Source organism: Malania oleifera, chromosome 5 (assembly GCF_029873635.1).
Source record: "Malania oleifera isolate guangnan ecotype guangnan chromosome 5, ASM2987363v1, whole genome shotgun sequence".
Classification (NCBI taxonomy): Eukaryota; Viridiplantae; Streptophyta; class Magnoliopsida; order Santalales; family Ximeniaceae; genus Malania; species Malania oleifera.
Window position 1 is genome coordinate 9,335,242 of NC_080421.1, and position 14,611 is coordinate 9,349,852.

At 37.3% G+C, this 14,611-nt stretch overlaps 1 protein-coding gene and 1 long non-coding RNA gene across 5 annotated transcripts; both read left to right on the top strand.

Moving 5' to 3' along the window:
• The first annotated feature begins 992 nt into the window (after positions 1 to 992).
• On the top strand, positions 993 to 8,790 carry LOC131156503 (uncharacterized). Its single transcript, XR_009137013.1, has 4 exons — positions 993 to 2,037; positions 3,587 to 3,636; positions 6,303 to 6,370; positions 8,533 to 8,790. It is a non-coding gene; the product is annotated as an uncharacterized LOC131156503 (long non-coding RNA).
• Positions 8,791 to 11,894: 3,104 nt separating this feature from the next.
• On the top strand, positions 11,895 to 14,183 carry LOC131156504 (UNC93-like protein 1). 4 transcript variants are annotated; one of them, XM_058110234.1, is made up of 4 exons: positions 11,895 to 12,285; positions 12,377 to 13,537; positions 13,688 to 13,757; positions 13,840 to 14,183. In XM_058110234.1, the coding sequence occupies exons 2-4, from the start codon at positions 12,432 to 12,434 to the stop codon at positions 14,005 to 14,007; spliced, it is 1,344 nt and encodes a 447-aa protein (XP_057966217.1). In that variant the 5' UTR covers positions 11,895 to 12,285; positions 12,377 to 12,431; the 3' UTR covers positions 14,008 to 14,183. The 4 variants fall into 4 exon arrangements, with proteins under 4 accessions (XP_057966217.1, XP_057966218.1, XP_057966214.1 ...); XM_058110235.1 differs by having other exon boundaries at positions 12,400 to 13,537; XM_058110231.1 differs by having other exon boundaries at positions 13,688 to 14,183.
• Positions 14,184 to 14,611: the final 428 nt, after the last annotated feature.

A 14,611-nucleotide genomic window follows, 5' to 3' on the forward strand; every position in this document is an offset into this window, starting at 1 on the left:
ACGTCTTGGATAGAGTATGGTACAGCCGATTGTGCCATAGATAGAGTAGAGGACTCCCTGGCTTTCGGACCAGGTGGAGTGGGTCTTTCGTGCTAGAGGCATATACAGATGCATATAGTTATGCTGACATTGAAAGGCAAACCAGTGTCTAGCCCTGCCTACGGGTTGCACAACCCAGTCATGAGGGGTTAAATCATGACATACGACCATCTAGGGGAGGTTTTTAGAGTTATATATATATATATATATTATAGCATTTACAGAAAACAGAGATAACTTTTTATAGATAGAACTATGATTGAACAGATAACTTAGAAAATAATGCATTTTAAATGACATAAATGTGGATTATTATACAAATACTTTTTACATGATATTCTATTTACTGTTTTAATTAAAGGTTATGTTTTATGTATAGACTCACATGCCACACACTGGTAATAACATGTTTCTCCTTACTGAGAGGTGTCTCACTCCAACATTATAAATATTTCAGGTAACCCAAAGGGGCATGCAGGGTCGGCTCAGAGATAGAAGAGGCAGCTGGGTTGGTGTAGTTTTGGGCTGTGTAGTAGAGCCCACTGTATTTTTGGGGATTTTTGAGGAAATGATGCATATGTGTGTTAGGTAGGTTTGTATAACTCTGGTATTGTGTATTTTGGGTTATCATTTGGATATTTATATTTTCCTGCTACATAGGTATGATATATAGAATGCACAGGTTATCGCGGTACCCATTCCAGACCATGATGACGATAACCCAGAGGGGCATGCAGGGCCGGCTCAGAGATAGAAGAGGCAGCTGAGTCGGTGCAGTTTTGAGAAGAGGTACCCACTCTGGATCGTGATGATGATAAATGTTTATTTACAAGGTATTAGAGATTATGTTTTATAACATGATAGATAATAAAAAAAAAAAGGAATAGGAATTTTGGGTCGTTACAACACACATGCCCCAAGCCTTCGTTTTTATGAACATTATTTGCTTGTAAAAATTTACAAAAATATTAACTTATTTTCTAGTTTTTTCATTTATAATTTTTAAATATTTTTTAAGCTCTTTATTCTTAAAAATAAATTGAATTAAAAAAGGCAGGGGTCCGAGTGATGCCGGCTGACCAGGTAACATGGACCCTGACCGCACCGGCCCGTTATCCTTCCACTGTTGAGAGGGGGAGGTAGTCGCTGCTCTGTGAACCAGCCTCACGCTGTACCCTCCTTTGCAGGAAGCAACATGCCCCGAGCCTTCGCTCGACGCACATGCCTCACTCCCAACTTGGAATGGGCGGGCTAGTAAACTGCGATACAGAGCCCTACCCCGCAAGCCGAGTAGCCGTCCGCGCCCGCCTTAATGCCCTCACATGAGTTACAAGCTGGCGCAACCCAACTCGGCGATGTAGAAGTTAGTTGAACGTGTCTTATAAAGAGTTTTTGATTGTTCTATTTCATCAATGTGGGACGCCAACGCCTAACTAGAACCACGGGCCCTCGTCCAGCGCTTGACGCAAGACCGCAGCGCATGACTACTGCTTCACTATTTCTTACCACCTTCTGTTCTGTTTCATTTATAAACTTCTCTGAACCATCACTACCTATATAGTTCAGCGTAAGAGAGCATAGATTTGTAAATGAGTTCATTGAAAGATGGGCTTAGGATTCATGGGTGTGCCCTAGATGCAGGTTTTACACCCACCCTTTTCAGTTGCAATCAGCTGATGGCAAACATGGTCTCTTGTATAAAGCCCGCAAGCTGTTTGATGAAATGCCTGCCCGAAATGTTTTCACCTGGAATGTCATTATCCGAGGTTTTGTTAGTAACCAAGATTTCTCACAAGCGCAACTGAGTCCTCACCTTGTAAGGATACGGTTATATCATCGATGCTGTCTGGTTATGCAAGCACCTATGGGGTTTGAATTTCACGCAGTTAAGGTGTTTGTTGAGATGCGGTGGAGGAGTGATGGGGCTCCGTTTGTTGAGTTCACCCTTAGGACCGTGGTTGACTTGACAGCAAAGCCTGTGGAGCTGTCTTAGAGGAGGTAGTTGCACTCGTTTATGGTGAAAATGACCAATTATTCAAAGGGATTTTCCATTAGCTTGCTTGTTGAAGTCTATTCAAAGTGCGGGTGTTTCTACTAGCATGCCAAGTGTTTGACGGTGGTGGTAATGGCATAGTTGATTTGGTTTCGAAGAATGCTATCGATACTGCTTGTTGTAGACTTGTTGAGAAAGTGAATTGGAATTGGCTGAAAATATCTTTTGGGGAACACTAGAGTTGAATGATATGGTGTCGCAGAACACATTGATTTCAGGCAATGTACATTGATATCACTTTGTTCTGAGCATTTTAGCTTGGAGTGTCAATTTATCTGTATCTATCTTACTCCTGCCCCATAGTTTTCAGTTCAATGTTATGTTTTCTGCACTTTTTGTGAGGGGTGCATAATAGATAAGGTAGGCTGTTATGTCAAGTTTTATAATCTGCTTTTTTTGAAAAAGATAATAGCCCACATAAATTTCCAATTTCCAGCGAAAGCCTTGAAACTGTTTCATGGCCTGGATTATTTTGCACTTGAGACATTGGATGCCAAAACATATTCAATTACTCTATGCACTGGTTTAGAAAAAAAAATAGAGCAGTGGAAAGATTGAGAATGCCGGCTCAAGCTCAGTTGGGATTGATACTTGATCTGTGCTCATGCAGCATGGTTGGGATGTTGCATCATTGGAGGACATATTTGACTTATTTGCCATTACAATTGCGATGTGGATTGCATCGGGCATCTATTTTAAGTTTATTTTACTTGCTATTTTGGGAAAATATTTGTATCTGAGGGGGTTTTAAGCAGAGTGCATTTTCAAACATTTGGAGAATAAAAGATAAAACAAAAGTAGGTTAAAAAGACTTTTGTCTTGGTTAAATATTATTGCTATTCACAATCCACATTGAGTACTTTCATAACTGCATTGGCCCTTTAGAAACAAAGTATATATTCTTCTATACTCCTCACTTCAGTTGATATTCAGGTGTGTAAAATATAACCAATGTAGGGCTTTCAATGTAACTAGATAACCCCGTGCCTAATTTCCAGAGGGCAACAACTATTGATAGGCTCATGAGTTCTTTGTTATAGAGCTTTTATATTTATATAAATTAGGCAAGATAAAGGAAAATAAGTATCTAATGCTGCCTATTTCCATTGCTGCAGCATATTGTCACAATGTTATACTAAGAATTAGAATTTGTTGGTTTCTTCAACTGTATACAGGCTAAGAGGACAGTGTTTGCCAACAGCCGTGAATTGGTTTCGTCCTATTGCCGAAATTTATTTTTGATTTCTTTTCTCAATTATATCCAGATGTGTTCCTTTGACTCAATATTTTTTTATATATAACCGTTCAAAACTTAGGGGCATTTTTCCTGTTTAATGTTGTGCTTTTATTTATTTATTTATTTCTTTATTTGAAATTTTAATGCATAGAAAATTTTCTTATATGTGAGTTCTTTCTTTGCTTAACTGGAAAATTTGTATGTCTTCACAATGGCAAATACGTGTGTTAATTGTACCTGCTTCCATGATGCAGCAGTATGGTGTGGTGCTGAGGAGTTGGTGTCACTGGCAGCTTCCATCACAGTGGTATGAGCTCAACAGCCATAACTTCAAAAAATTGAACCTTCCAACTTTTGTGCATAGCTATTGTTCTTTGTTGCAAACTCTAACCATAATACGAACTTATATTCAGAGAAATATTTCAAATCGATCTTGATAATAATAGAACCATTTTTCTGCATTTTTAAAATTTTTGTAATTTTTTTAGCCTCATTCATTGTTTTGTTATTGTTGGTTGCAATACTAGTCATAAACAATGACAAATAGTGTTGTTGTGTTGATTATTTAGAATTATTGTTTGTTGGACTAATACAGTAGAAGAGATAAAAGGTTTTACATGGATTATGTTTTATTGTTCTGCTTCATATTTCATCACGCAGCAGAATTTAAGAAACTCTAACAGTGTTAATAAAATATTTAAAACCTAATATCAAACTGCACTCAGTCTTTCTTAGTTATTTTACATGCCTATATTCATGTTGGTTCTCCCGCACAAAACATGCTCATGCCATTCTTTGGTGAAAAGTTATGGGCAATTATATAGAGACAGAAAACAAAAAACTATGCCATTTGCCATGTGTCATGGACCGCCAATTTAAACCCAATTAACAGGCCACACGACACTCGTCGAGGCGTGAAACAGAGTAATGAGGGAGTAACGAGAGGAAGGAGAAGACTAAAGACAAAGCCCAAGAATTCTCTCATTTAATCTGTCTTTTACAATCTAATATCTCTGTATATATAACTAGAGAATAGAAGAAAGAAAGAAACAGAAAGGAAGAAGCAGAAATAACAGGAAAACAACTAAACTGAAAAATTTAAACTAACTAAAAACTAAGTAAAACCAACTATTATTTGTAATAGTCCCCCTCAAGATGATGTGTATATGTTATGCACATTCATCTTGGACAAAAGAACTTTAAATGACTTAGAACCCAAAGGTTTAGTCATTAAATCTGCAACTTGATGAACAGAAGATACATGCAAAGTAGTGATTAGACCCTCTTGTAATTTCTCATGCACCAAATGGCAGTCTATTTCAATATGTTTAGTACGTTCATGGTAGATTGGATTGGCTGCTATGTGAAGAGCTGCTTGGTTATCACAGAATAAGAGAGCTGGTTGGGGGTGATGTTGATGCAAGTCAGTAAGTAAAGCTTTGAACCAGATAATTTCGCAAACTGAGAAGGCCATTGATTTATATTCAGCCTCGGTTGAAGATCTTTGATATCGTGTGCTGCTACTTAGACTTCCATGAAACAAGAGAATCTCCAATGAAAATGCAATAACCACTTATTGATCTGCGAGTATCCATACAGCTAGCCTAATCTGAATCTGAGAAAGCTTTGATGTGAACTTTTGATGAGGATGGGAAAAATAAGCCTTGTCCAGGAGCAGATTTGAGATATCTCAAGATTCTCATAGCAGCTTGTAAATGAGGTATTCGAGGACCATCTAGGAATTGACTAAGGTGATGTACTGCAAATGTAATATCAGGCCTGGTGTGAGTCAAGTATGATAACCTGCCAATTAGCCTTCTGTAAGCTGAAACATCATCCACTAATGCACCATCATCTTTAGATAACTTTGTATGAGTATTCATACTCAATGACATGTGGAACTAGTTGTTATATTCAATCAACAAGACAACCACACAAGCCATCATCCGAATAATTCAACATCCAGTATAAAAATCCTTGGTGAGGGCAAGTGAAGACATCTCTACTTCCTATTTAACCGAGGTCACGCTGTCAACCACTAACACCGTGCTTTATGCGCATTACCCACCATTTATACAGATTTTGCAATTCAAATTGTTCAGTTGGATTATTCTTTCTCCACAGTATAGCACGATCTGCCTGTTATTTTTTAGCGGATAGATTTTGTTGTGTTCTGTTTCAACATTCACCTATGGAACTAATCACTATTCTTTTGTCTTGAGCTTAGTTTGATTGCCTTTTTAATTTGTTGCTTCCATTTTTTTTTTTTCCTTAGCTTATGGTGGTGTACGTGTTTGTGAATGTGTGTATAATATTTTTTGTTTCTTGGCATGCCTCTCTACTCTGCATTTTCTTATTTTGTTTATGATGTCATTGTTTGTGTTTTGGGTATGGGAAGAGGGGTTGGGGCCTGGGGGTTTGGTGGTGTTTGCTGATTATAAAATCAGCAATGTTTGGCTCAAGGCAGCGTGTTGTTTGGAAAGAAAATAGGGCTGATTTTTTGGTCCACTTGGAATTGGAATTGTTTACTTTTACACAATCAGATTGCCTACAGGTGTTGTTGGGTTGGGAGTGGTTCAAAGAAAAAGCCTGCGTTTAAGCCTGCAGCATATTAACCTGCTCTCTCTCTCTCTCTCTCTCTGTATTGGTGGTTGGGGGAGGGGGGGGGGGGGGGGGGGGGGGGGGGGGTTCTTCGCATGTCAATAGGACACTTGTTTTTGGAAATAATGATGTGGCTGTGAATGATTTGGGCATAAGTATATGATTGGTGCAGAGATCTGCAATTCTTTGTTACAAAATTTTTTGCATTTCCGCTACAATACACATCTTCTACAGACTCTTCTGTCCTCAAAATACAAAAAAACAGTTACATTCTCATTCACTCAATTTGATTATTCAGCAATGCAAATAAAGAACCTATGTTTTAGGGGGCGAAAAAATCTTACTGCTTATCACCTTAACCATGAAATGCAGATTTTGGGAGAGTTGTTCATGTGCGGAGACAGGAAACTACACCCAAACTTTAAGCAGCAAACATGGATGTGAGTTTAAACCTTTGTTGGCTATCTTTTATCTGCAGTTTATATTTCTCTAAATGATGCATATTCTCTAATATGTGTTAGATAATATATATATTTAAGTAGGGGTACTTTAGTCTTTCTATCATTATTAGGGTTAGGTTCATTAACTAGGTCTAATGGTATTCAATTATGTAATTTTGGCGGGCTTGCCAGTGTACAACAACTCTCTCCCTTTTGCAATTGAATCTCTTCCTTTCTCTTTTCTTTCTCTCTTTTTGTATTGGATCATGAATATTTTCATGCTATCAGAGCATAAACGATTCTAATCTCTTTCTCCTCTAAGTCGTAGCTGCTGCACCACCTCCCAGCGCTACACCAACGTCGATCAGACCTCCCACACAGCCGCATAAGTGAATTGCATAAGTTGCATGAACACCCAAATTAGTCTGGTTCCATTTATTATTAACCAACACTCTATCGAGCTTGCACCAAGTCTTCCCATTTGACCAAGTTAGAAAGCAGCCAGAAGAATTAATATCCATTAATCCAGTTTCCATAAAGCACTCTCTGATATCCCTAGTTTCATATGCTGTAACAGGAACACCATTCAATTTCTCATCTGAGTTTAGCACATTATTAAAATCTTCCTTATTCCTAGGCATGGTGGAGATTTTTAACTCTCGAAGACGGTCGAGAAGGATCACAGTCTCAATCAACGAATTAGATTAAATGAATCCATAAACACCTAATTTGGTGCTTGTTGCTTAGGTTTAATGGTTAGGAGTCTCTACCAAAAAAAAAAAAAGTTTTCAAAACATAAATTTTGCATGAATTGAATCTTTAGTTATAGAAAATTATGTGTAGTCTATTTGATTTTTATAAACGGACTTTATAAAACTCGCTAAAGTTTGCACAACTTTGCAAAAGCCATTGGAATAAGTTAAAAATAAATTCCCAAATATGTGCAAGGAGAGAGCATCCATTACAATAATATTTTCTAATTATAATTGCGTGATTTGGCACATCTTCCTCCTAACTTTGGAATAAAATATCAATATTTTTCTTAGAGAACCTAGTGGGAAAAAAAAAATAAAAAATGAAGAAGAATGAAGTTTTCTATATTATCCAAGTGTTCAAATTATGTCCTCTCTCATTTAATATCTTTGTGTTTTAAACTTGCTCATTTTGAAATATTTACTAGAAAAACTATCATGCAATCTTTTGCTTATTCTTTGAGAATTATTCTCGTGCTTTCATTTGCATATCATTTCTCATGAGAAAATTTTCTTTGTATTCAACTCTTATAATTAGTGTCACTGCCTCCATCAAAGCAAGTGTGTATTGGTTTCCTTATTGCTGTTATAGTAAGGGATTTAGTAGAACCTCAACGTGATTGACCTTGAGGGAGTGAATGTAGGTAGGGACAGCCGAACAACTACAAGGAGTTTGCATATCTATCTTTCATATCTTTTAGTTAATTGCTTTAATATTTGTGTCATTTGCTTGCATTGTCTTGATTTGTTTTAAATTTGGTATCAAGCTCTTAAATTTCACTAAAACCAATTCATTTCCTTTCTTGTGTTGCCATTTGAGCCAAAAACTCTTTACTTGTAGGACCTTCTTCCCTATTATCAAATCCATCCATGTCTATAGCTCCCACTTCATGCTTCGTGTCAACCATGTCAATCTTAGCTTGTATTTTTCACCTTCCCTCAGTTGAAGCTAGGCCTGGCAAAAAGGGCCATGACCCGTCGGGTCATCCGGATCCGCCCGTTTAAAACGGGTTTGGATTTATAGAAGTTAACCCGTTTAATATTTGGGTGGGTCACCGGTTCACCCGTTTATAAACGGGTTATCCGGGTTTGGGCGGGTGACCCGGCGGGTGACCCGTTATTTTGGATCACCGCTCATCGGCACATGCCTTCGGCTTCAAGCTTCAGCAGTTCTCACTTCTCAGAGTCTCAGACTCTCAGACTCAGTCAACACAAAAAAAACCCTAAGGGGCAAGGGCTCTAACCCACGCCGTGGGCCGTGGCACTCAAGCTCTCAGCCTCTCCTCATCTCTGACTCAACTCTCACAGTCTCACTCTCTCAAATCTCATTCTCAATCCTCGATTCCTCTCTTTTCCTGACTCCTAACTTTCCTCTCCTCTCCTCTTGAATCTTGATCTGGTGCGCTGCAGTTTGTCGGACGGCCCCGACCTGTCCTCTCCTGAGTCTCCTCTCCTCTGCTCTGGATCTGGTGCACTGCAACGTGCCGGTGCCGGACCTGTCCTCTCGTCTCCTCTGGTGCGCTGGCGCTGCTACTTGATGTGCCTGCCGATGCTGTGAGCCTGCGAACGATCCACTCCACGCCTTGAGTAGCTCGAGTCGTCATCTCCTAAGGCTCCACGGACCACAGCGACTGTTGTCGTCGTCGTCTCCCCCAGCTCCACAAACGGACAGGGACAGTGGACAGACCACTTGACATTTTTACATTTTTTTTTTTTTACATTTTTTAAAAAATGTATTCATTAAAGGATGTATTATTTTTTTACATTTTATGTTCTTTTATTTAGAAATTAATAAATATAATGCAGTATACATTTTTTTTTAAAATGTCATTTTATATGAAATTTTTTTAAAAAAATAAGTAAATTATATATTTTTTAAACGGGTGACCCGTTATCCGCCCGTTTATTAAACGGACGGGTTAGGGTTAGCATGTGTATAATCCGTTTAACATTGACCCGTCTATGACCCGGCCCGTTTATGACCCGACCCGTTGGTGACCTGTCCAAACCCGGCCCGCCCGCCCGTTTTGCCAGGCCTAGTTGAAGCCAAACTCTTATTACTGAATGAAAAGTTCTAAGTTTAAAAAAGGAAACATGAGATGAAAATGGAAAGGAAATAAAGAGATTTCAAATTTTATGTCCTCATTATTTGATTGTGGTTGATTTTGTGCCTCAGTTTTAATTTGTGAATCTCATTTCATATATAGCATCATCCTATTTTTTGATAAATCAATATTTTATCTTATATTTTCAATTTTTCAAGGGAAAATAGATTCACTTTTTTGCAATTTCGTTTTTTTCTCATTTTAAAAATTGAATAATTCAAGAATCAAGTTTTTTTTTTCAAAAATTAAAGGAATTTGTGATCTTTTTTGAACTAGATATTTATCAACTTTTTAAATTTAAAATAAATTTTTATTTGTTGAATTCAATAATTTCTTATTACATGTGTTTTTAACTTATTAATAGTAATAATTTTGTGTAGTTCTAAATTTGGTGGGAAATCAAGTTAATTTTGAAATAATGTTTAGGAAAAAAAAAAAAAAAAAGCTTCCATATTTTTTTTTTTTTCAAAATTTTTTAAATTTTGAATTAATTTTTTATTAGATAGTTTTTTTTTTCAATTATAAAACAAAATATAAATGTATAAAAATGTAAGGGATATGCCAAATTTAATACCATAAGGTCACATGATTATTTTTTAAAAATTTTACTTTTCATTAAAATTCTTAAAACATGCAATATGTAAAGTGATCATAAATTTAAATTATCAAATACCTTCTGCCTAACACTGGGTATATATGTGAAGTGATCATATGTATCATGCTATTTAATGTGGACTCGCGGCCTTATACTGGTTTGCCTAGTAAGCTTCGACCACATGGGCTCGTGTCATTTCACATTGCTTTGTCAAGTAAACTCCACTAACATGTGTCTGCGTCATTATGGGCCCATATCATTCAGCTACACCTTACAAATCGAATCAGATTAGATAATTCGTGTAGAATTAGATGGATTATCAAGCGAAGATATTCCAATTCATATCTTACTTATTTCTTGGCTCGTAAGACGAGGGAGGCAACATGAGGAGATACTTTATAGGTGACGTGTTATCGAATAAAACGAGACGTATCATTCATACAAATAAGATGAGTATTCCAAACCTTCGGTTTTAATTGCCATCATTTGATTTTCCTCTAGTTTATATTTGTAGGTAATTAACATCATTTTGTAGGTAATTTATTTATGTTTGTTTTTTTTTGTTTTTTGTTATGATTACTTAGTTGGATAACGGTACTAATTTTTTTTTTTTTTAGTATTGATTTTGATTTCTGGGATGATTTTGATAGTTTATTTGTAGATCTCATGTGTCCTACTTGTAACCGTGGTATTTCTCCGCCATAAGTGAGAGTTATTAATAAAATTGGGGTTTTCATTAATATATATATATATATATATCTTATTCATTTAAGTTGTGAGTTTATGACAATTCAAATTTGATAATTCGTATTGGATGGCGGACAATCCTTCATTTCTATTCCTAATATAATTTTTTTTTACCAATAATAAACAATTTATGTTGTGACATAATAATCGAAGTTATTTTTAAAATTATAATTTGGCAACATAATAAACATTTAATAACTAATCACAAAATTATAATTTTTTTTAATTTTAAAACATCAATTTAAAGACTTTCATTTTGATCACGACAAAATTAAGTATTTGAAATTGAGTTTGAATATAGGCATAGGGCAGACTCAGAAACACATATAGTACGAACAAGAGTTGGGAGCGAGGGACTAGTCCTTGGCCAATAAAACTTATACTAATTTAGTTGATGTCTAATAAGCAGAGACATGAAATTATTAATGAATTTAGACATTAATTAGCAGATAAATGAATATTAATCGGATAAAATCCTAAATCCACCAACTGACTCATTTAGAGGTGGATAAAAAAAAGTTTAAACTATTTTTGATTCATTTAATGAAGGGATCGGTTATGAGTTAGTTTAAGTGGTTGAATACAATCCAAGTTAACGAATTTTTATTCATTTTGCTAGGCTTACATTTAAAGTTTATAGGATTTTTTGCACCCACTGTATTTGACTTTCTTTACGTAACACACACAAACACATAATCTAACTGAAGCTATCTATAGACTAAAGAAAGTCAAATATTAGACAAATTGCTTTTTTAAACATTTTCTTAAACCTCTAATTGTATTAATGTTATATTTGAAATTTAGATTTTTTTTAATTTTATATTTTAAAACTAAGATATAATAATATTTAAATTCTATAAAGTTTGAAATTTAGTTTTTTGCAGGCAAGATATTCTAATTATTACAATATATAATATGTTAAGAAATATAATAATAACAAAAATAAAATTACAATAATTTTACAATTGCAACTGCCTATTTTTACATAATAATAATAATAATAATTGATGAGAAAGCTGGCTTACAATAAATATATTTTAGTTTTTTATTTTTAATTTTTTTTATATTCAATCATTTCATTGAAAAACAGAAAATGATTTGTAATTGAGTGCTAAAATATTTTTTGAGATGTAATTCAAAAGGCAAGTTAATTGTTACGAAAACCGAAGAATTTAATGGAATTATAATATATTATTTTTTTAAAAAAAAATTATAATTATTATTATTATTATTTGTCTTTGTTGTGTATCTTTTTTTGGATTATTATTATTATTATTATTATTATTTGTCTTTGTTGTGTATCTTTTTTCGGCTAGTCAAATTCCATTGCTTGTGGCACATTGCCTGATGCTTTGTGGATGAACCAGTGATTGGAAAAATTCTTAGAATAAAGGAGACAAAAAAATAAAAAATTAATTAAAAGGAAAAGGGGAGATCTGGTACGTTCCTACGGAGGAGGGAGGAGGGAAGAGGGAGGGGGTGGGATTTGGGAATGGCGGAGATAGATCAGATCTACCCCAAATCAGAAATCGCATAGCGACGGAGGCGGACTTGGGCCTTGGATATTGAATTTCATCAACTGAAACTGATAAAAAGACAAATAACAAAAAGGAAAATCAACAGGTGCGGCTGAATCTATCCTGGCCGAGTAAAGGGGGCAGCAGTATACGACGAAGAAGACGAAATTGGAGCAGAGGGAGAAATCCACGACCCAAGGTAGAGATCTGAATTTTCTCCATATCCCCATTCCTAATTTTTCTTCTTCAATCCGATCTTCTTCTTCTTGATTTTCGTTTATTCCTTTTAGCCTTTCTTCTCTGTGAGACGCAGATTAATTTCGGAGCAATCAAGCGCGAGTATCTATGGTCAGGTACAACTCTCCGTTTGTGCAGGTGACCCTGATAGGCCTCGTCTGCTTCTGCTGCCCCGGCATGTTCAACGCCCTCTCCGGAATGGGAGGGGGCGGCCAGGTCGACCCCACCGCCGCCAACAACGCCAACACTGCCCTCTACACCACCTTCGCCGTCTTCGGCATCCTCGGCGGTGGGCTCTACAACCTGCTCGGCCCCCACCTCACCCTCTTCTTCGGCTGCTCTACCTACATCCTCTACGCCGGCTCCTTCCTCTACTACAACCACCACCGTCACCAGGCCTTCGCCGTCGTCGCCGGCGGCGTCCTGGGCGTCGGCGCCGGCCTCCTCTGGGCTGCTCAGGGCGCCATCATGACCTCCTACCCGCCGCCCAACCATAAGGGCACCTACATTTCTCTATTCTGGTGCATCTTCAACATGGGCGGCGTCGTCGGCGGCCTCATCCCCTTCGTCCTCAACTATCACCGCGCCGCCGCCGCCTCTGTGAACGACGCCACCTACATCGCCTTCATGTGCTTCATGTCCGCCGGCGCCCTCCTCTCTCTCACCATCCTGCCACCCAGGCTGGTGACTCGCGACGACGGCACGCGGTGCACCACCGTCACCTACTCCAGCGGGTCCACTGAGGCCTTGGAGATTCTGAAGCTGTTCCTCAACTGGAAGATGCTGCTCATGATCCCTGCTTCCTGGGCGAGCAACTTCTTCTACACCTACCAGTTCAACAACGTTAACGGGCTGCTGTTCAATTTGAGGACTAGGGGTTTGAACAACGTGTTCTACTGGGGGGCTCAGATGCTGGGCTCAGTTGGGATCGGATACGCTCTGGATTTCAGTTTCAAAAGTAGGAGGATGAGGGGTCTTTTTGGGATCGCCATTGTTTTCGTGCTCGGCACTGCTATTTGGGGCGGAGGGCTTGCTAACCAGGTCAAACACTCTGCCTCTAATCCCACGGAGAAGCTGGATTTCAAGGACTCCGGCGCCCGTTTCGCCGGGCCTTTTGTGCTCTATTTTAGCTATGGGCTGCTGGATGCCATGTACCAGAGCACCGTTTACTGGGTCATTGGGGCTTTGGCCGACAATTCAGAAACCCTCAGCAGGTAATATTAGTTATCTGAATTGAGATAAACAGCGTGAGTTGTTTGCTTGGCGAAACCAAAGATCTCTCAAAATAGTTCTGTTCCATCATCAAAATCTCTGCTCGAGGGCCATATGTTGTATTTTGATTGTGAACAATTTTGAATATGCAGGTACAGTGGATTCTATAAAGGAGTGCAGAGTGCAGGAGCAGCGGTTGCGTGGCAAGTTGACAAACACAAGGTGCCATTACTGACCCAACTTCTTGTGAATTGGTCACTCACTACACTTAGTTATCCACTGTTGGCACTTCTTGTCATGTTAGCTGTTAAGGATGACAAAGAAGCCGATGAAGGAGCTGCTTTCCCATCCGCCGACCAAGCTCCTGCAGATACCACAATTGGTGTGCCAAGCAAGTGAAACCTATCTCATATTTTTGAAGGGCCAAAGCTATCATCCTTCTCCAAAAATGGGTCTCAAAAATCAAATATGAGTTGAGGTTGGACAATTTTTAAAAATTCATGGGACTTCTATAAAATTTTAAAATAACAGAAGAGGATTCTATGTTTTTGTCTAGCTTTGAGGGAGGTGAGAGCTTTTGCCCTGTTTTTAATTGGTTTGTAAAATAGATGATGGGGAATGGAATAATATAAAGAATTGAATGAAAAACATGTAGAAATTGAGACTTGTTTGTACATATAGTTAACTATTGTTGGTTTCTTTCTATTATCTCGTTTGCTTTTCCCCCTCCATTTAATTGGTATTCACTTGTTGGCACCAAGATTTTTTGGAAATGAATTTTCATTTCTGCCCTATATCATGGTACTATTATGATTTAAAAATAACATTTTAATAAAATCATTGCATTATAGATTTTTAAAAATTAGATATAGGCTGCTAATCACAATAATTAATCATGTAATTACATATAGGACTCAACACGGTTGGTTTGGAACATTTTTCGTACATCTCAAGCATTTTACTAAAATCAAAATTTAGTGGAAATCCTTATTATTGGGTTTTAAAAAAAAAATATTAATTTGAATTTATTCAATAAATTTATAATTTTATAAGCCGATTATTGTTTTGGAATTGAC

What these genes read in the sequence shown, in the direction of transcription:
- LOC131156504 (XM_058110231.1), top strand. Translation starts at nt 12,432, where the DNA reads ATGGTCAGGTACAACTCTCCGTTTGTGCAGGTGACCCTGATAGGCCTC. An exon ending in AATTCAGAAACCCTCAGCAG is followed by an intron (nt 13,538 to 13,687) that starts GTAATATTAGTT and finishes TTGAATATGCAG; the next exon opens with GTACAGTGGATTCTATAAAG.